The sequence below is a fragment of the Schistocerca gregaria genome, chromosome 6, assembly GCF_023897955.1.
Source record: "Schistocerca gregaria isolate iqSchGreg1 chromosome 6, iqSchGreg1.2, whole genome shotgun sequence".
Lineage (NCBI taxonomy): Eukaryota > Metazoa > Arthropoda > Insecta > Orthoptera > Acrididae > Schistocerca > Schistocerca gregaria.
The window spans coordinates 192,877,841-192,901,056 of NC_064925.1; the positions used below are offsets into that span (position 1 = coordinate 192,877,841).

The 23,216-nt window shown below is 41.6% G+C and overlaps 1 protein-coding gene across 1 annotated transcript in view; it reads right to left on the reverse strand.

Annotated features, from left to right (window-relative positions):
* The window catches only part of LOC126278800 (formin-like), a 246,586-nt gene that overhangs the window by 112,394 nt on the left and 110,976 nt on the right, over positions 1 to 23,216 (reverse strand). The window contains exons 6-7 of the mRNA XM_049979073.1: positions 13,840 to 14,427; positions 12,767 to 13,610 (exon numbers count right to left, since the gene is read on the reverse strand). Coding sequence (XP_049835030.1) covers positions 12,767 to 13,610; positions 13,840 to 14,427 — 1,432 coding nt within the window. The remainder of the gene's footprint in view (positions 1 to 12,766; positions 13,611 to 13,839; positions 14,428 to 23,216) is intronic.

The following is a 23,216-nucleotide window of genomic DNA, read 5'->3' on the forward strand; positions in this document are numbered from 1 at the left end:
TTTTTTTTTTTTTTTAATTAGACGAGCTTTCTTTGGTTGAGCTTCTGATTGTATATTGTCTATTTTTGGTCTTTTTTAAATGATTGGCATGTTTTGTTATAACTCTGTGGTGTTTAAATAGTTGCAGTGCTAACCAGTATGTCTACTTATTTTACTCTGTTCTGCTGTATGTACACAGGTACTTGTCTTAATGCTGCAACTTGGATTCTGTAGGTTTTAAGAACTTTTATTATTACACTTCACTATACTTATGTAGACTTTCTGGGCATATCAACCAATCAAATTCTTGTCAGGTCTTCAGCCACATCAAACTGTCAGCCACATGTAATATTTCTGTGGTCCACCAAGCCACCATCATTAGTTGAGAAAAGCTAAGCCACTCTCACTAATAACTTATTCAAACCATGAATGACAAACCTTTATATGCAGTGAAAATATGAAGGTGCATTAACTAAGGTAAAATGAACAAGCATATAATCATTGCTGCTGCTCCCTAACTCAAGAACAGTTGCAGCACATCCAGTGATGAATAGCTGGCCAATTCAGATGCTGTTTCTTCATATCTAATAAAACAGGATTCCAAGTTTTACTTAGCGGGCATCCATTATCACAGTTAATGATCTCATCTGTTAATCTGATTTCAACAGATTCTTTTAAAATACAATCCCAGTAATCCAAGGCATTTGTAACCACTTGTGTCTCATTGTATACCATCCTATGACCCTCTGTAAGACAGTGTTCAGCTACCACAGATTTTGTCAGGGTGTAATAATTGCATATGGTGGTGATGATCCATGCATGTGTCATTGACAGTACAAATTGTTTGGCTAACGTTTATTTTACCACATTCTTATGATATTTTGTAAATGCTAGACTTCCTCAAACTTAAATCATCCTTAACAGAGCCAAGAAGGGCTCTAATCTTAGCTGGCAGACAAAATACACATCTGATTGTGTGTGTCTTCAAAACTCTACCTCTCTTGGCAGAAACATTCCCAAAGCCACAGGACTATAAGTGTATTCAGCTAGTGGTCCAAACTCAAAAGCATGCCAAATCTGTCTGTCCATATAGCCGTTATGATTAAACACATCCTTAAGATGTTGCAACTCTTATGGTAAATTCTCTTGTACCGAGATAACATATGCTCTTTTGACCAAGGTCTGTAGGACTACTGTATATTGAAACAATGGATGACAGCTGGTAGCATATGAATACCTAACAGTTGTGTTGGTTTCCTATAAACTGTGTGTCCTAGAGTTTTGTCATTCTTTTTTATGAACCAGTATCAAAAAGAGTAACCACCTCTCCTTTTTCAATTGCCATCACGTATTTGATATTAGGCTGAAGATCATTAAAATGGTCGAATAACCCCAAACAAAAATAGGCCTAAAAAAATTCAGGCCCATATCCTCACAGTACTCCATAAAAAGATTTGCAGCTATGGAGATAAAGGACTCCCCATAGCCACTCGTCTAGCTGTTCAAAATATTTGCCACTGAATAAAAAATAGGTGGATGTCAGTACGTGATGACAGAGCTTTCCCATTTTCATATCTAGCTTTTCATTACTTAAAATCAATGACTCTTCAAGAGGGACCCTAGTAAAAAGAGACACCACATCTAAACTTACAAATAAATCAGAAGGACCAAGACGAAGCAACTTTTAATGCTGAATAAAATCCATGGAACTGGAAATAATATCTTCATATTTAGTCACACGAGGGCATAGGACCAACACTAAAAATGTGCAAGTCAGCACATCTAAATTACTAACAATCAGGCATAATGGGATCCCAACTTTATAGACTTTTGGCAGTCCATATAATATAGGTGGAATGGCTGTGCCAGGACAAAGTTTTTAATTGTATTTTCAGGTAATGAGCTCTTCTTCCAAAGTAAAGTCATTATCCATTTTATGTGATGGGGGCTCTGTCTGTAATATACAACAGACTGATCCTTAAGTAAATTACACATCTTATTCACATAATCACCCTTGTAGATCAAAACCTTTGCCTTTGTCTGTAAAATAAATAATTCAGGGCCCTCTCTAATACACCAAGCAGCTGTCCATTCAGCTGAGAAAATGTTACTCTGTGGAGGCCAAGCCTGATACAAAATGTGAGAAACCTTTTGTCTGACCACTGTGGCCCATTCTTTCAGAAGACATGACACTGTTTGGTCAATAGACAAAATGAATTCCATTGTGAGGACAGTAGTAGGCATGGGTGCTAAGTTTAAACCTTTTTCCAGTACTCAAACTGTGACATCATCCAGTTCCTTACTTGTAAGATTTATCACAGTCCACCAACAAGTATTTCATGATATCAATTGTTAAATTGCTATACAATGAGAAAAGTGGTTTCAAATGCTTCATATCACTGAGATTGTGTTTTAAAAGAATCTGTTGACATCAGACTAACAGATAGCATCAGTAATGATGATAATGGATACCCACTAAGTAAAACTTGGAATCCTGTTTTATTAGATAGGAAGAAACAACAGTGTCTGAATCAGATGGCTATGAGTAATAATCTTTAATGATATATCATTTTTGACAGTAATCACCACTGGAGGCACCACAATTCTTCTTGGGATTTAGGGTGGGGGGTGGGGAGCGTAGAGGGAGGGGGGGGGGGGGGGGGTAGCAGCAAGTGCCTTCATTTTTTCACTGCATATGAAGGTTCTATCATTCATGGTTTGAAGATGATCAGTAAGAGAGGCTTAGCTTCTCTCACCTCATGAGGGTGGCCTGGTGGACTGGAAATATTGTTTGACAGTTTGGTCTGGCTGAAGACCTGACAAGAATTTGATTAAGTTTCACTTTCTGTAAAGTCAGCTGCAGTATACCTTGATATACTTTACATCTCTTTTTAATATGTAGGGGGACTGAATATGGCATATTTAATTGCCGAAACTGGTTGTGAAAATAAAACAACTGCTGAAATTGCACAGCTGTTTGGCGATTTTCCTTGTTCAATAAATCTTAAGTCACCCTGGGCCTCTGCAGTAAGCACAGTTGCAGGCAGTTAAAACTCTGGATTTGGGGCTGCAGTTAAAACTCTGGATTTGGGGCTGCAGTTAAAACTCTGGATTTGGGGCTGCACATGCGTCACACCCAGTGATTCCCAGCACATGATGCATGCAGATACCAAATGGAATTGTTGTCCATGAACGATCACAAAAAGGTGGAATAGCAACAGTATGGTGTGCAGGAGAAGTCAGTGCTGCAAGAAACTTACATGCCCAATGTACCATAAGCAGCAGCAGCTGGATCGTGAGTGGTCATTCCCAGCCTCAGCACAGAAACTGGGTGTTAGTCTGGTCCTGTAAGCATCTGTAGCCAGCCTAAGCCTCCAAAAAAGGATAGTATCAATTATCTTCAGATAAGAAGGCCTCACTGACTCATATACAGTGCATTCATTATCTAGCCATGAATGTACAAATGCCCCAAACCCACTTACGTTCCACACTGCAGTATGGGAGCCATTTGTCACAGGTGTTGCACTTTCACCATCTCTCTCTACTGGGGTGGGGTGTTCACAGCAGGTGGAGGTTCCGCTCTAAGGCAAGATGGTTGCCCTGGGCAGATTTCATGTTCCATCAACTCTGAAGCAGGAGCAGTAGAACCTCCAAGTCAAATGATATCAACATGATCTGATGCCCTATTGTCTGTTTTCGTGTGCAGTGGAAGCTTCCCATTTGCTTTTTTGGTCCATGAGGGCTCTGTAGGAGCTACTGCAGTGGCAATGGAGACTGTGCTGGATTTTTTACTGGGCTCTGCCTTTGGAGAGCTCTGCAGTGGTGACAACTGTGGCTTTATCTGATGTTCCAGGAAGAGCTATGGGCTCTGAAACAAATGCAGCTTGACAAGTGCACTAACAAATGCAGGCACCAGTGCTGACACTGGCAACCTCCATTTGTGTAAAAGCTTTGGCTGTTGAAATAGGCTTTTTGAGGGCCAAAACAAAAGATTCAGTGAATATGAGGGGCTGCATAGCCTTATGGATCTGGCCTCACCATGCAGAATTCATTTCAATGTTTTAATCTCCTGAATCTGCTTTTTTTTTTTTTTTTTTTTTTTTTTTTTTTTTTTTCGAGAAAGATATTGCATTTCCTACTTGACACAATGACCCCCAGAGTACTTTACACACTTCAGAGGGGAGGAGCAACCAGCTTTGTCATGGGCAGCCTTGCCACATTTTTCATAAGTGACTGCACCCTTACATCCTCAGGTAGTGTGCCCAAAGCATTTTCATTTGAAACAGTGCATTACATTGGGGACATGGGGACATATAGTTAGCCAAAGAAATTCTGCCTTGATATGCCCTTTGAGTTTTGTGCTACTGAAGGTAAGCTTGAAGGAGTCATATTTTATGAGATTCCCATCCACCCTTTTCAATATATTTTGCGTATCAACGATCCCTTCTTGAACCCACTCATCTTTCAATTCCTCCTTGGTAATGTCAACCAGATCTCTATGCAGCACAACATCTCAGCCATAATTCAAAGTGTTGTGGAGCTCTATTTCTATGGCACATTCCACAAGGCACTGAGCTTTCCAGGGATTGGTTGCTTGTTGGGAACTATCAGTTTCAAGCAACAGCATTCCATTACATAATCACTTGACTGATTTCAGTGTACCTGCAATGCCCTACAAACCTTTATCATAGTTGCCCTCTTTCTTTTTCACAATCAAAACACATTCTGACCAACAGCACGCATTCAGTTATTATAAACTGAAGAACTCTGTATAATCTCTGAGCCAGGAGGACTGGCTGCAAGACCCCTCTTGCTAGATGGGGTAATCATAATCTCCATTCTACTGGGAGGAAGAGGAGGAAATTTTGAGGGTTCCATCTTAGCCCCCACAGGCAGATAGAGAAAGAAAAGTCTTCCTAAACAGAGCCCTGCATGCCTAGGTGAGCCTTATACAACTGAAGTGTGGTAGATTCCCCAGAGGTTGCCCACAAACAACTATTCCACCTCAACAGCCATGCATCTCATCAGCACGCAGCACACCATGACACCGAGAGTTTTTTATAGAGGTTATTACTGTCATAAAAATTTGAGTAGTGAAGCCAACATCCTGTTCCACATGACACACAATGTTCCACCACTGCACTGCACATTGATCACTGACGCATTCCCAGAGCTTGCAGTGATGGGAGACAGGCACCACTTACCACTGCTCAGCTCAGGAACCCTGGGGTCGCCACACCCTTGCCCAGATAATGAATGCTGAGCACCTGACAGCTAGACACTGACACTGTAAAGTTGTTATCATTAACCTCTCAATGTCCGCAGCTCATGGTCTTGCGGTAGCTTTCTCGCTTCCCGCGCACAGGGTCCCGGGTTCGATTCCCGGCGGGGCCAGGGATTTTCTCTGCCTTGTGATGACTGGGTGTTGTGTGTCTTTCATGTTTCATCCCCATCAACACGCATGTCGCTGAAGTGGCGTCAACTCTAAAGACTTGCACCAGGCGAACGGTCTACCCGACAGGAGGCCCTAGCCACACGGTATTTCCGTTTTTACCTCTCAATTAGTGTGATTTGTAACATATGTGGTTTCTTCCCCCTCCCCCCTCCCCCCCCCCCCCCCCCCTCTACATATGAATCCAGCCCTTTGTGCCCTAATTCAGTCATCTCTGCTGGTGAAACTACATTACACTGAAGTTCCTTATGTGTAAAATTTAGTTTGCACATTTTTGACTCCATGGAGGTGAAACTCATAGGGGGACTTCTAGTAACATGACCCTGATTTACTGCCACGCCACTTAGAGGGCTTCAAGTTTATCAGTCCATCACACTGGTTTCTTACTAGGTAATTTAAAGTCTTCCATGTATTTTTTTTTTTTTTTTTTTTTTGTTTTTTTTTTTGTTTTGTTTCATTTAAAACAGAAGCTTGTTTCTTCACATTGTGTGTCTGATTACAACCCTATTGTGACAGGAGTAAAAACCACCTTCACGGGTAAAATGCAAAACCTGATTGAGTTGTAAATATGTTGCTCATATTCTGCTTGACCTCTGCGCGCATCTGTAATATTGGAAGGAATGGCAGGCAGCCTGGCCAGCTGGCTGGAAAGTAGATGGAGCCCCTCAAATGTATTATGTAACAGGAGAAGCAACCCTTGCATCTGAGTAGTGCTTCCACACCATCCTTTACCAGAAGAAAACTATTTACATGACAAGATAACATCTCAGGAAAGAGATGAATGATGAAAAGTCTGTCAAACAATGACAGATGTAAAACAACAAGAGGTGGGATGGAGCCAGGTCGGACTACTGTGCAAGGGCAGCCATTGGCCCCCCTGGTAGGAACAGGTGATGGAGACCCCTCCAATCCTTCATTCTGCTGATGAAGCTAAGGTGCCCTCTATCAAAGACAGGAGTAAAAACTATCTTCTTGGGTAAAACACAAAACCAAATCAAAAGCACACACACACACACACACACACACACACACACACACACACACACACACACACACAAGCAGACATGTGTGTGTGTGTGTGTGTGTGTGTGTGTGTGTGTGTGTGTGTGTGTGTGTGTGTGTGCACGCGCGCGCGCGCGCGTGCGAGTGCGAGTATATACCTATCCTCTTTTCCCCCTAAGGTAAGTCTTTCCGCTCCCGGGATTGGAATGGCTCCTTACCCTCTCCCTTAAAACCCACATCCTTTCATCTTTCCTTCTTCCCTCTTTCCTGACGAAGCAACCGCCGGTTGCGAAAACTCGTAATTTTGTGTGTGTGTTTGTGTGTTATTTTATTGTGCCTGTCTACCGGCGCTTTCCCTCTTGGTAAGTCTTGGAATCTTTGTTTTTAATATATTTTCCCATGTGGAAGCTGGTTTTGTTGCAAAATATTATACGGACTTATGGATATTTGTTATGCTTATGAACCCACGTGTGAACTGTTTGATTTAAATGTGCTGTAAGTTTATTGTTTTTACTATATTCTAGTTTCTATCCATTTCCATATTTTCTATAATTTGGTGGGTGAAGAGCTATGTTTACAGCTTTTGATGGAATTTTAATTCAACTTAATTGCATCTTGTCATGGAATGAGAGTGTAATTCTGGTTTGAACGGTGTCATTTCTTGCCACTGATTGCCACACATTTCACTGTGGTTTGCAGACTGTGGATATAGATGTAGACGAGTATGGTTTGAAATCTTCATGACTAGGATATTCATCCTTGCAGATACCAAAACTACAACAGTAGTTATGCAAATGTATTGTTAACAGGTACTACAAACAACACATTTTAGCAGAAATCAGTGCATTAGTATCCCCCTCTCCAGTGAAAATTTCAGAGGCCTTCATTAAATGCAAGGAAGTACACAAAAAAATGATGCAAAAGAAGTAGACTATGAGCCATATACCTGCAGTGCATTTAAATCAAGTACTTCATATAAGATTCATAAGCAGAACAGTAAAAAAAATGACACTAGCCCACAAACTACCAGGTGATGAAACAAGCTTCTGTTTCATATGAATTATAAACAAATATGGAATCATTTACTCTACTCAGTATTACGATGTGGCCAAAAATTAAGCAGAATATGAACAACATATTTACAATGCAATTCAAAGAGTGCAATACACAAAATAAGTTCATAATCAGGAACACAGATTGATGAAACCAGCTTCTGTGTTGTGTCCTGCCATATCATATCAGATGATATTTACGTGTTCACATAGCTCAAATTCAGTTATTTTACTTGATTATGGCCTCACAGTCAAATTTACAATATTTAGTTTTACAAATAAATAATGTTACAGTCGAAAGGTGACCACAATGCTGTTTACAAAATTGTATGCGACTGAACGCCAGCTACAAGAAGTTAGTCGCACTTTTTTGTTGAATGCTGTCAGATGGAGAGTGCAGGGACTAGACTGCCAACAGGCACAGCATCAGAAGATTGTGGGGCAGAGAGATGGGGAAAAAAGGAGCAAAAAATCAGAAGTGGGGAAGTATGGGCATATGTAAATGAACAGGTTTGGTTTTGGATAGGGAATTTTTTAATATATTACTTTGCAAGGTGACAAAAATTTCTCCAGGTACACACTTCACCATCAGACCACCAGTCCCTCCCATAAATGATAGGATTTTTCACTATAATCTAATCCACTGATTTTGCAAAGCAAAAATTGAGATTTTGCACCATATTTTCCCTATTCAAAGTTCACTGCCACGCCACAAGTCCAGGAGCACTACTGTCAACCTCTGTTTCTGTATTTGAAAACGTAATTTAATTAGATGGAAAACACACATATGAAGATATTGAAATTTGCAAGCTTTTAGAGCCAGTGGCTCCTTCTGGCAAAAGGGTTGAAGAGTGAGGAAGATGGCTGAAGGAACAGGACTGGTGTGGTTTAGGAAATGGTCAAGTTCAGAAAAGTCACCCAGAACTCCAGGTCAGGGAAGACTTACTAGAAAGGATGAGAAGGAGAGACTTGTTATGGGGAACTGTATAAGATGAGATTTGAAAACCTGAGAGCTTAGAGGTGGAACACAGGGTAATACACAAGGCAGATATTACCAACACAGTACATCATGCATGAGTCAGTAAGAGTGGAAAGTGAAGCACACTGGATGTGGTAGAGGTCAGGGACAGGAAAAAATTGAAAGATCGAAAATATAAAGATACAGAAAACTAAAAGCTCAGGTGTGTGGCAGGAACAAATACCATATCATAATGCCAATTCCCACCTTCGGAGTTCTGAGAAACTGGTGTCTGAGGGAAGAATCCATATGGTATATATGTTTAAACAGATACCAAAGTCATGACTGTCATGTTGCAGAGCATTTTCAGCAAAAGCATATTGCATGTTGCCAGTATACACCCTCTGCCTATGGCCATTCATCCTGACAATAACTTAGTGGTTGTCAACCAAATGTAAAATGTGTCTGTATTGTAGCGTAGGCCTTGCACATTTAGAAAAATCTTATCACTATGCCCCAGTGTACAGACAGGTCATACAAATTCAAAAAAACAAAAACAAGTTAAATAGAAAAGGAGGAGGACTGAAATTAGACGAATTATATGGATTAGTCACAGATAAAACAAACAGCACCAATCTCTTCCTTTCCATTATATAATCAGTTTGAAACTTTTCTTTGTCTCCAGGGCTCTTCCACATACACAAACTTCTTTCGAAATTCTTAAACAATGTGTCTGTGGTGATTGAATTGTGCTCCGAACAAAATTCTACCTGGTGGCTTCCTCCGTCTTTCCTTTCCCTGGCTCCATATTATCTTCCTCATCCATGTTATCTTCCCATTACTAACTTCTCTTTCCCTTAATCATCTAAATTATTTTTCTCTCTTCATACATTCTTTCAATCTCTCTATCATCTGAGAAGCTAGCTGGCATACAAACTTGTACTGTTGTGGTACAATTATGCATTTACTATGCTGCTCATGACAGTTTACCTGCATTCCTATTTATTTATTCACTGTTAGTCCTACTCCTGCATTTCCTCTATTTGATTTCGTATTTATGATCCTGTGTTCAATTGTTCATCCTGCTCCACTTTAACTTCAGCTGATCCATTCCCCTTTTTAAATTTTCTAACCTGCTTACGTGACTGAGTTATCTAGTTTTGAACACACTGGTGCATAGAATGCAGTCTTATGTGTCCTGATGATGATATCACCCTGAGTAGTGCCTGCCTGGAGATCCATATTGGAGATTATTTTACCTCCAAAGTATTTTACCCATGATATTGGCATTATCATTTAACTATACAGTCATTGGGAAAAGTAACAACTAATGTTTCTCCTTGCTTACAGCCACTTGCAGTACTAGCACAGCTAAGCCATATTAGCTGATAATGTTTGAATTTCACTTACTTAATGAGTGCATACTATTTCATTTCTTTTGGAGTTGTGCTGTCATCTCTCAACCACCACCACCACACCACCACCACACCACCACCACCACCTTTCCCTTATGGATGGCCTACTTTGTGGCTCAAATTGCTCTGTGACATTAGCTTATTATTTCTGAAAAACTAAATCAGCATCCATGACATACATTAACTTCATTTTGAAAACCACTTTCTTTAATATACCATGCAACTCACAACAGCCTGTAAAGAACCTTTTTCTTCGTGCTTTCATAGTTTGAAGTACTTTAGACAGTCACTTGCTTTTAATCTGCTTCGATAAGCACATGTTTCATTCCTTCTGAGTTGCTCTCCCCTCATCCCCCTCTTATTCTTCATTCAATCTGATCTCCAACATTCCTCATGTATAAATGCCCTTTTCACTGAGACATTTTGTTTTTCATTAAAATCTTATTTTCTTGTTTTTTCAGTTTCTCAAGCCACTCTGATTTGTTTTGCATATCATCCAGAATTATTTCTAGTTCTTCTATAAGTTCTATAACTTTGTTGAGTCATTCTACTTGTGGCCTTTCTCTCTAATTTTTTCTTCTGGTTTCCTCATGTGGCCAAAAAATGACATCCTCTTCTTACATATAGCATCTGTAATAGGCTCCTGTTCATATACATCACTTCATCTGGCACTATCCTCCATTGTGTCTCTTTTTGAATTTTTTTCTGTATGTCCTAGTTATTACCTGTACTTTTAGGATTTTATCAATATTGTTTCTGTGATTGACTTTAAAAAGAGTTCACTTTTAGTTGTTTTTTCTTCTTGATAAATAGATATTTTTCATTGTATGAGGACCATGTTAGTTTTTAAGCAATTATCCCTTTAATCTTGCTAAGCAGCAATTTTATTCTGGTTGGATGTTATAATTTCTCTTAGGTATTTAAACTATTCCACTATTTTTGGTTTTCTGTTGTTTACTTTTATGTGGTATATTACTAGTGTGTGTGTTATAATCATCTATCTTTTTGAATGGTATATGGAGTCCTATTTCTTTTACTTTATTTTGAACATTTATTATTTGATTTCTGACCAGTCTGTAGGAACTTCTGTTTATTTCATCTTACTTGGGTCCAGTTTATATTTTCTTTAGATTTTCTTTGTGCCATTTTCTCACCAAGTATTTCCAAAAACACTTGGAGAGTAGTGGAGATTTGCCATCACCCTGTCTTAGCCCAATTTTTATCATGATAGTAGAGTTTTATGATAGTTCTCCTTTGAATTTACTTGGAATTTTTTGTTTCTGAGGCTTAATTTTTACATTTTTTAAATTTGGGGTGAAATCAAAAGTTCCTTTATACGACTATAACTGAAAATCTCTACATATAATCCTAAACCTTTAAGTCTAATGAGGCTATCACTTGTTTTTAATGGCTTCTTTTGTAAATATCCATTATTTGTTTTGAGGTGATCACCAGTTCTGGTGTGCTTCTACAGGATCTAAATCGTCCTTGGTAGTCTCCTAGTTCCCAGTCAAGTTTATCTTTACAGAAATCTTGACAAGATGTATGTGCACCCGAAGAGGGGAATCCCCTTGTAGTTATCTGGCTTTGTTTTTCTCTGTTTCTATGTACTGGATGTATTACAGCTGTAGTTCAGTGTTGTGGTAACTTCCCTTTGTTCCAGATTTTCACCAACCACTGGTTTAGTGATATCTCTGCTGGTTCTGCAGCATGATTTAAGAGTTACGGATATGTTCAATTTTCTCCATTTCCTGTTTAGTTCTTGAGCCTTGTAGTTCCTAAGAATACTTAAATGGATTTATTTGGGTTTCTGTCTTTATTTGAAGAAATTTTTGGGGATTGTCACAGTTTAGCTGTTTGTTGACTGTATCTGCTAAAATTTCTGTGCTGGTTCTATTACCGTGGACCTTCTTAATTCTTTTTTTTTATTTTCTACCAATAGGGTTGGAGAGTCATTTTTTGAGTTCTCTACTAAATATTTGTTAGCAATGTCCTGAGTCTTTTCTCACTATTAGTTTCTAGCATGAAAAATACACTTTCTTGGTACCAATTTCAATCTACTTGATAAAAGAATAATTATTTCTTCTTTCAATTCACAGTACTAGAAGTCACAAAAGTAATGCAGAGTGTAGATACACCTATTAGATGTAGTAAACTAAAATTTAGGTTTACTGTCCAATTATTCTCAAACACAGCCTTCTATTTTCCAGATGTTGAAACAACCATTCAAATGCAGAGACTGTCATGAGGATAATATTATAAACACAACAGGACATCATTAGACATCGAAGGCAATTCAACCACTTATATACAGCACTAAGATGCCATTTTAGGCTCCACTTTATCCAAAGTTAATAATTGAGTAACAAATTATGATGCTATGTGGAACAACAACTCCAGTTAGCAAACAGTTTATGATATGAAAAATCACAATCTTCTTCTTAGCACACTATAAAATGATAACTAAGCCTTCTTTGATTTACAAAGTACCACAACTTGCAACCGCGCTCCAAGCAGTTATATTTCTCTGCAGTTCTGGCTGATTTTCCATTTGTGAAGCCTATCATCTTTGACAACACAAAGAAGGAAAAACCAGTTTAAGGAAAGAATCAAATCAAAACAAAACTGAAGCACACATCAAGCACTGATGTTAGTTTTCTTACCTGCAACATGTCCAGGATCCACTACTGGATTCACAATTATAGGGTGAAAATGCAAAACCACAGTATCAGTTCAATATAAAAAAATCTTAACACTCAAACAATTTGCACCTGAGGAATTAGAACCAATGCAAGTGGAATAATGGAAACAATATTTTCAGTTCCATTTTAATCCACACCAAAGACAAAATATGCAAATATAATTAGAGCTACAGCATTGAAGATAAGCAGAAGTTGTGAATACTCACTGGCTTTTCCAGCAGCCCAACCTCCAACAGGTGGCACTGGCAGTGGCATTGGACCACCTGGTACTGGAGGTGGGGGACCACCAACTGCTCCTAGAGGAGGAAGAGGAGGAGGAGGGATTCCCATCCCAGGGGGCGGAGGGGGTAGCAGTGGCCCTCCCGTCCCAGGGGGCGGAGGTGGCGGCGGAGGGCCCCCCGTCCCAGGGGGCGGAGGTGGCGGCGGAGGGCCCCCCGTCCCAGGGGGCGGAGGTGGCGGCGGAGGGCCCCCCGTCCCAGGGGGCGGAGGTGGCGGCGGAGGGCCCCCCGTCCCAGGGAGCGGAGGGGGCGGCGGAGGGGCCCCCGTCCCAGGGAGCGGAGGGGGCGGCGGAGGGGCCCCCGTCCCAGGGAGCGGAGGGGGCGGCGGAGGGGCCCCCGTCCCAGGGAGCGGAGGGGGCGGCGGAGGGGCCCCCGTCCCAGGGAGCGGAGGGGGCGGCGGAGGGGCCCCCGTCCCAGGGAGCGGAGGGGGGCGGCGGAGGGGCCCCCGTCCCAGGGAGCGGAGGGGGCGGCGGAGGGGCCCCCGTCCCAGGGAGCGGAGGGGGCGGCGGAGGGGCCCCCGTCCCAGGGAGCGGAGGGGGCGGCGGAGGGGCCCCCGTCCCAGGGAGCGGAGGGGGCGGCGGAGGGGCCCCCGTCCCAGGGAGCGGAGGGGGCGGCGGAGGGGCCCCCGTCCCAGGGAGCGGAGGGGGCGGCGGAGGGGCCCCCGTCCCAGGGAGCGGAGGGGGCGGCGGAGGGGCCCCCGTCCCAGGGAGCGGAGGGGGCGGCGGAGGGGCCGCCGTCCCAGGGAGTGGAGGGGGTGACGGATGGGAGCCTCCTATTCCGAGGAGGAGGGGGGGTGGAGGAGGCGGAGAGTGTGGTGGTGGCGGAGGGACTCCGATTTCAGGGGGTGGAGGGGATGGAGGGTGAGGTGGTGAAGGGCCTGCCATACCATGGGGCGGAGGAGGTAGTCCTCCAATTCCTGGAGGAGGAGGGAGAGAAGGAAGTGGTGGTGGTGGTGGTGGTGGTGGTGGTGGTGGTGGTGGTGGTGGTGGTGGTGGTGGTGCTCCAATCCCATGGGGCAGCGGTGGAGGCAGTGATGGTACTGGACCTTCCATTCCAGTGGGTGGAAGGGACTGCAAAAGTCGTAGAGCTGGGCACTGGGGATGACTGTCAGAACAGGTAGTTTTATGTTGATCATAAGAAACTTGTTTTCTCACAGATACTGGACTCTGCACTGATTCGGGTACATACTTTTTGGGAGATGCTCTCTCTGTTGCTCCAACTTCAGCAGATAAATCTGAATTTTGATGTTGGATGCCAACTGCTCTTGATATTTCCTTATTTTCATATGGAGTTCGCTCACTTGACATTTTCATAGTAGAGTCTTCAAGAGGCAGCATAGCTGAGATACACTGCTCCCTCACCTGTATCAAGTCTTTAGTATCTGTTGCTTTTGCACATGTTATGATCACTTTCTTTATGTCATTTTCATGTTTCCCTGGTTGTTCTTCAATAATTGCAGGCAAAGCTCTCATTACAACCATGTCATCGGATTTAGTTTTAATTTTATTCTGGTTCTTCTCAGAGAAAAATTTGGAAGATACTACTCCTGTTGGACAGTCAGAATCAGATCTTGTTTTGGCTGTCAGTGACTGAAATGATGAAAAACATTTGTTAATTTAACTGGATAAAAATGAGGTTTATTATTATTACTACTACTATTACTACTACTATTACTACTACTACTATTACTATTATTATTACTATTATTATTACTATTATTATTATTACTATTATTATTACTATTATTATTACTATTATTATTACTATTATTATTATTTAAAGCTAGTTTACACACACACAGACACACACGCTGAAATGGGAACAGGGAGGGGACTGGCTGGGTGAGGACAATGACTAACAAAGGTTGAGGCCAGGAGGATTACGGGAACATAGGATGTATTGCAGGGAAAGTTCCCACCTGCACAATTCAGAAAAGCTGGTGTTGGTGGGAAGGATCCATATGGCACAGGCTGTGAAGCAGTCATTGAGATGAGGGGTATCATTTTTGGCAGTGTGTTTAGCAACAGGGTGCTTCACTTGTTTTTTGGTTACAATTTGTCGGTAGCCGTTCAAGCAGGCAGACAGCTTGTTGGTTGTAATGCCTACATAGAATGCAGCACAGTGGTAGCAGCTTAGCTTGTAGATCACATGACTGGTTTCACAGGTAGCCCTGCCTTTGATGTGATAGGTAATGTTAGTAACCGAACTGGCGTAGGTGGTGGTAGGAGGATGTATGGGACAAGTCTTGTACTAGGTCTATTATAAGGGTATGAGCCATGAGGTACTAACATTACTTCTTGCCATTGCCAGTCTACATTTTATATGCTCTCTACTTCCACCATCATCAGTTATTTTGCTCCCCAAATAGCAAAATTCCTTTACTACTTTAATTGTCTCATTTCCTAATCTAATTCCCTCAGCCTCACCCGACTTTATTCGACTACATTCCATTATCCTCGTTTTGCATTTGTTGATGTTCATCTTATATCCTCCTTTCAAGACACTATCCATTCCGTTCAACTGCTCTTCCAAGTCCTTTGCTGTCTCTGACAGAATCACAATGTCATCGGCGAACCTCGAAGTTTTTATTTCTTCTCCATGGATTTTAATACCTACTCCGAATTCTTCTTTTGTTTCCTTCACTGCTTGCTCAATATACAGATTGAATAACATCGGAGAGAGACTGCAACCTGTCTCACTCCCTTCCCAACCACTGCTTCCCTTTTATGTCCCTCGACTCTTTATAACTGCCATCTGGTTTCTGTACAAATTGTAAATAGCCTTTCGCTCCCTGTATTTTACCCCTGCTACCTTCAGAATTTGAAAGAGAGTATTCCAATCAACATTGTCAAAAGTTTTCTCTAAGTCTACAAATGCTAGAAACGTTGGTTTGCCCTTCCTTAATCTAGCTTCTAACATAAGTCGTAGGGACAGTATTGCCTCACGTGTTCCAACATTTCTATGGAATCCAAACTTATCTTCCCCGAGGTCGGCTTCTACTAGTTTTTCCATTCGTCTGTAAATAATTCGTGTTAGTATTTTGCAGCTGTGGCTTATTAAACTGATAGTTTGATAATTTTCACATCTGTCAACACCTGCTTTGTTTGGGATTGGGATTATTATATTCTTCTTGAATTCTGAGGGTATTTCGGCTGTCTCATACATCTTGGTCACCAGATTGTAGAGTTTTGTCAGGACTGGCTCTCCCAAGGCCGTCAGTAGTTCTAATGGAATGTTGTCTACTCCCGTGGCCTTGGTTCGACTCAGGTCTGTCTGTGCTCTGTCAAACTCTACACGCAGTATCGTATCTCCAATTTCATCTTCATCTACATCCTCTTCCATTTCCATAATATTGTCCTCAAGTACATTGCCCTTGTACAATCCCTCTATGTACACCGTCCACCTTTCTGCTTTCCCTTCTTTGCTTAGAACTGGGTTTCCATCTGAGCTCTTGATGTTCATACAAGTGGTTCTCTTATCTCCAAAGGTCTCTCTAAATTTCCTGTAGGCAGTATCTATCTTACCCCTAGTGAGATAAGCCTCTACATCCTTACATTTGTCCTCTAGCCATCCCTGCTTAGCCATTTTGCACTTCCTGTCGATCTCATTTTTGAGACGTTTGTATTCCTTTTTGCCTGCTTCATTTACTGCATTTTTATATTTTCTCCTTTCATCGATTAAATTCAATATTTCTTCCATTACCCAAGGATTTCTACTAACCCTCGTCTTTTTACCTACTTGATCCTCTGCTGCCTTCACTACTTCATCCCGCAAGCTACCCATTCTTCTTCTACTGTATTTCTTTCCCCCATTCCTGTCAATTGTTCCCTTATGCTCTCCCTGAAACTCTGTACAACCTCTGGTTCTTTCAGCTTATCCAGATCCCATGTCCTTAAATTTCCACCTTTTTGCGGTTTCTTCAATTTTGATCTAAAGGCCATAACCAATAGATTGTGGTCAGAGTCCACATCTGCCCCTGGAATGTCTTACAATTTAAAACCTGGTTCCTAAATCTCTGTCTTATTATTATATAATCTATCTGATACCTTTTAGTATCACCAGGAATCTTCCATGTATACAACCTTCTTTGATGATTCTTAAACCAGGTATTAGCTATGATTAAGTTATGCTCTGCACAAAATTCCACCAGGCGGCTTCCTCTTTCATTTCTTAGCCCCAATCCATATTCACCTACTATGTTCCCTTTTCTCCCTTTTCCTACCGATGAATTCCAGTCACCCATGACTATTAAATTGTCTTCTCTCTTCACTACCTGAATAGTTTCTTTTACCTCATCATACATTTCATCAATTTCTTCGTCATCTGCAGAGCTAGTTGGCATATAAACTTATACTACTGTAGTAGGCGTGGGCTTCGTGTCTTATCTTGGCCACAATATTGCGTCCACTATGCTGCTTGTAACAGCTTACCCGTACACCTATTTTTTTTATTCCTTATTAAACCTACTCCTGCATTACCCCTATTTGATTTTGTATTTATAACCCTGTATTCACCTGACCAGAAGTCTTGTTCCTCCTGTCACTGAACTTCGCTAATTCCCACTATATCTAACTTTAACCTATCCATTTCCATTTTTAAATTTTCTAACCTACCTGCCCGATTAAGGGATCTGACATGCCACGCTCCGATCAGTAGAATGCCAGTTTTCTTTCTCCTGATAATGACGTCCTCCTGAGTAGTCCCCGGCTGGAGATCAGAATGGGGGACTATTTTACCTCTGGAATATTCTACCCAAGAGGACACCATCATCATTTAACCATACAGTAAAGCTGCATGACCTCGGGAAAAATTATGACTGTAGTTTCCCCTTGCTTTCAGCCGTTCGCAGTACCACAACAGCAAGGCCATTTTGGTTAATGTTACAAGGCCAGATCAGTCAATCATCCAGACTGTTGCCCCTGCAACTACTGAAAAGGCTGCTGCCCCTCTTCAGGAACCACACGTTTGTCTGGCCTCTCAACAGATACCCCTCCATTTTGGTTACACCTACGGTATGGCTATCTGTATCGTTGAGGCACGCAAGCCTCCCCACCAACGGCAAGATCCATGGTTCATATCTAGAAAATAGAATACAGATGACTGAAATAACACATTTATCATGTAACTGCAACTCTATTGCAAAACATATTTCTGACCCCAAACATATAAATACAGGTGTACCACAGGGTAGGTCCAGTACTATTTCTAATTTATATTAATGATTTCCCACAAAGTATAAATCATGGGCATACAATATTGTTTGCAGACAACTGTATTGTGCTAACAAAGTCACACTTAATATTAAGAAAACAAGTGCTATGAACTTTTACATAACCAAAATCCATATTATAATAACCTGAAGTTAGGTAATGAACCCATACAATGGGTGGAAAGCACAAAATTTCTTGGCATGCAAGTTGATAGTTGAAGTGGGAAGACCATGTAAATATACTTCGTAACAGAATGTCTACAGCATGCTCCGCCCTCAGATTTCTTACTTCAGCATGCGCTATTTCATGTATTAGATCAGTATACTTTGCGTATATACATTCTAATGGGATATAGTCTGGGGAGTGAACAGGAAAAATATCGAAGCTATATTCAAACTGCAGAAAAGAGTAGTATGTATAATGACCAAGAGTGGCAACATGGCTCACTGCCTTGAACTTTTTGAAATGTTGGAAATCTTAACTGACCCATGTGAATATATTTTTCAGAATGTTATTTACATTTAAAAAATATTTGACACTATGTTGACAATGGTTACAAAACTAGGAACTGCAATAATTTGCATCTGGATAGAAAAAGATAAAGTTAAAATCCAACAGAATCTACTGTACAGTGCCATCAAATTATATAATTAATTACCACAAAACATAAAAGAAAGAGAGAGAATCTCCTCCTTAAAAGAAAAACTAAAAAAAATTTACAAAAGAAAAGTTATTAAACAGTAATGGAGTACTTGAATTAAAAAAGGTTACTTAAACTCTTAAAGTTCTGTGTTGAACTATATGGAGAAATAATAATTATATAAGACAGAAAGTGTAAAATAGATAAGAAAATTTCACTGTCAACTATTGTGTAAGAAACAAATTTAAACTGTTAAATTGTCTATTATACAATGATGAAAGCCATACAATGTAAATTGTTTCATGGATTAATAAAGAAATCAAATCCATAAGAAGGAGCCGAGTTAGACAAAATTAATTCATTTTTGTTTGAAACAATTAATGAAATCAAAGAAAGGCACCTATTCAGCATTTATTTAGAAATGAACAACAAGAGCAATGCGATGTAGATGTAGATGCTAGATATTTTAAACTTTATAAAATCATTTAATCACTATGCATTGTGATTTTTCCAAACTCTACCCCTCCACTTAAACCTCACCAGTACATTTTTCAATCCTCTTCCTTCCCCTTCAACCCTTCTGCTGGAAGGAGGAGCCACTAGCCGTGAAAGCTTGCATAACTAAAACCTTTCTTGTGTGTGTTCTCATACTGCCACTTGGTGAGTAGATTTTTTATCTATCCATCACGTACCATAGTTTAGGAGCATGATATGAAACCTAAGTTTCAAAAAAGAAAAGTTTTATGAAAGACTGGCAGGAAAAGGAGACGGTAATTTGTATGCTCAGGAGAACTACGAATGTGTGCTGCATAACTGGTGAACAGTTGCACATGTCTGATCTGCAATGGAGGGACACCAGCCTCCTCTAGTATGATGGTCAGCAGATTCGTCCTAAAAGCTCCTGTCACTAGTCGAACCCCGCAGTGGTGCACAGGGTTGAGTAAATGCAATGCTGAAGGTGCTGCCGAACCATAAACCACACTTGCATGGTCAATTCGGGATTGGACATGGGCTTTGTAGAGCTGCAGCAGCATAGAGCGATCTGCACCCCAACTGGTGTTGCTCAGGCAACGGAGGGCATTGAGGTGCTGCCAGAACTTCTGCTTAAGCTGAGAAAATGAGGGAGCCAAGACAACTGAGCGTCAAAACAAGTCGTAGGAATCAATATGTCTCCACTACAGTGGGCGCTGATGACCTTGCAGTTTAGCGTCCTCCACCATAAATCATCATCCACTACAGTGAGTGGATCGTCATTAAGGTAATGTGCTGGTTCCAGATGAATGGTACAATGCTGACGCAAGACTTTGTGGCTGAAAACGGAAACCGTGGGCTAGACCTGTGACTGCACCATGTGGATGGCTCTCTGTAGGCAAAGCTCAACAAGACAAGTACTGGAGCAGCCAAACGAAATGCAGAAGTCGTCTGCATAGAGAGAAAGTGAGACAGAGGGCCCGTCAGCTGCTGCTAGACCGTTAACAGCCACTGAAAATAAGGAGACATTTGATAAAGGGCCCTGCAGGGCTCCATCCTCCTGGATATGGATGGAACTATGGGAGACACCAACTTGGATACAGAAAGTATGGAGTGACAGGGAGTTTTGAATAAAAATTGGGAGCATGCACCTGAGACCCCACTGATACACTGTGGCAAGGATATGATATTGCCAGGCCATGTCATATGCCTTACGTAAGTAAAAAAAAAAAAAAAAAATGGGAATCAGGTGTTGGGGTCTGGAAAAGGCTGTTCGGATGGCAGACTTTATGGACACAATATTGTCAGTGGTAGAGCGACCCTGGTGGAAGCTGCCCAGACATGGAGCCATCAGGCAACGTGACTCCAGGGCTCAACCCAACCACTGATATACCATACGTTCCAGCAGCTTACAAAGAACGTTGGTGAGGCTGATGGGCCCATAGCTATCCACATCAAGTGGGTTTTTACCATGTTTGAGCACTGGAATGTCGCCAGAATGATGGTGCTCTCCCACCATTGTGATAGAAAGACACCACCGCACCAGATCTGGTTGAAGATGATGAGGAGATGTCACTTGTAGTCAGATGAGAAATGTTTAATCATCTGGCTGTGGATCTGATCAGACCCAGTTGCTGTATCAGGGCAATGTGCAAGTGCACTGAGGAACTCCCACTCTGTAAATGGGGCATTATAGGATTCACTGCATCATGTAGTGAATGAGAGGACATTCCCTTCCAGGTGCTGTTTGAGTGTACAAAAGGCTGGGGGTAATTCTCTGATGCAGAGGCTCAAGCAAAGTGCTCGGCAATTACATTTGCATCAGTAGATAACACACCATTTATGGTAACACCGGGAACACCTCTTGGGGTCTGGCACCCGAAAAGATGTTTGATCTTTGCCCAGACTTCGAAAGGTGACATAAGGCACCCAATGGTCGAGACTTATCTCTCCCAACACTCCTGCTTCCATCATTTGATAAGGTAGCAAACATGGGCATGGAGCCATTTAAAGGCTATGAGATGCTCTTGGGAAGGGTGTGGTTTGTGCCACTGTAGAGTTGGTCGGCACTCAATTGCTTTAGCGATTTCTGGTCACCCCTAAGGTACTGCCTTACTCCTCGGGCACCCTAAAGAGTGTGGGATCATGTTTTCTGCCGCTGAAACAATTGTTGTAGGCACCTGCTCAACCATCACACCGATGTTACCATACAGGAGAGGTTCAACAGTAACAGCAGAAGTGAATGTTTCTCAGTCTGCCTTTTTTAAAGTCCATATGGGCAGACATCCATGGGCCTGACGCTGGGCCAATGACAGGAACATGGGGAAGTGGTCACTACCCCACAGCGAAGGTCGTCGTGCTCTCCAGTGGATAGATGGGAGAAGTCCTGATCTGCAAATTGATAAATCAATGGCTGAGTAGCTACCATGAGCCACACTGAAATGTGTGGTAGCCACAGTATTTAAGAGGCATAGGTCAAACTGTGATAGTAAAGTTTCGACATCTCTGCCTTGGCCAGTAAGCATTGTACCACCCCACAAGGGGATATGGGCATTAAAATCTCCCAAAAGTAGGGAAGGTTCAGGGAGTTGATCAATCAGTGCAGCTAACACATTCAGGGGTACTGTACCATCTGGAGGAAGATATACATTGCAGACAGTTATTCCCTACCCCATCCTTATTCTGACAGCCACAGAGTCAAGAGGGGTTTGAAGGGGCACAGGTTCACTACAAACTGGGTTGATGACATAAACACAAACTTCACCTGACACACAGTTATAATTACTACGGTTCCTGTAATATCCATTATAGCTTTGGAGGGCAGTGGCCCACATTGCCAGGAACCAGGTTTCCTGGAGGGCAATGCAGATAACAGGTGTAAAGCTTAAAACTTGCTGTAGCTCAGCCAGGTGGTGGAAAAAACTGCCACAATGTCACTGGAGGATGATCTCAATGCACGATGGACATGATGCATTATGTAAGGTGCTCTTCCCCAATTGGCTCACTCTTTGGGAAAATTTTGAAGAATGGAGGTCAAACCCTACAGGATACCATCACATAAAGGCTGAAAAACGTGAAACTCCTTTTAGTCACCTCTTACAACAGGCAGGAATACCTTGGGCCTATTCTAACCCCCAGACCCGGAGGGAGGGAGGGGGGGGGGGGGGGATTTTGATAATTTTGATTGGAATACTCTCTCTCAAATTCTAAAGGTGACAGGAGTAAAACACAGGGCATGAGAGGGTATTTACAATTTGTATGGAAACCAAATAGCAATTAGAAGCATTAAGGGGCACGAAAGGGAAGCAGTTTTTGAGAAGGGAGTGAGACCGTGATGTGGTCTATCCCTAATGTTATTCAATCTGTAGATTGAGCAAGCAGTAAAGGAAACAAAAGAAAAATTTGGCATAGCAAATAAAGTCCAGGGAGAAAAAAATAAAGATATTAAGGTTTGCCAATGACATTGTAATTGTATCAGAGACAGCAAAGGACTTGGAAGAGCAGTTTAACAGAATGCACAATGTTTTGAAAGGAGTATGTAAGGTGTCAACAAAAGCAAAATGAGGATCATTGAATGTAGTCAAATTATATCAGGTTAAGGTGAGGGAATTAGATTAGGAAATGGGACACTTAAAGTAGTAAAGGAGTTTTGCTATTTGGGGAGCAAAATAACTGATGATGGTCGAAGTAGACAGGATATGAAATGTAGACTGGCAATGGCAAGGAAAACGTTTCTGAAGAATAGGAATTTTTTAACATTGAGTATAGATTTAAGTGTCAGGAAGTCGTTTCTGAAAGTATTTGTATGCAGTGTAGCCATGTATGGAAGTCAAACATGGATAATGAACAGTTTAAACAAGAAGAGAATAGATACTTTTGAAATGTGGTGTAACTAATGATGAGGTACTGAACAGAACTGAGAGAAGACAAATTGCACAACTTGACTAGAAGAATGGGTAGATTGGTAGGACACATTCTGAGGCATTAAGGGATCGTCAATTTAGTACTGGAGGGAAGTGTGGAGGGTAAAAATCAGAGAGAGAGAAAGAGATGAATA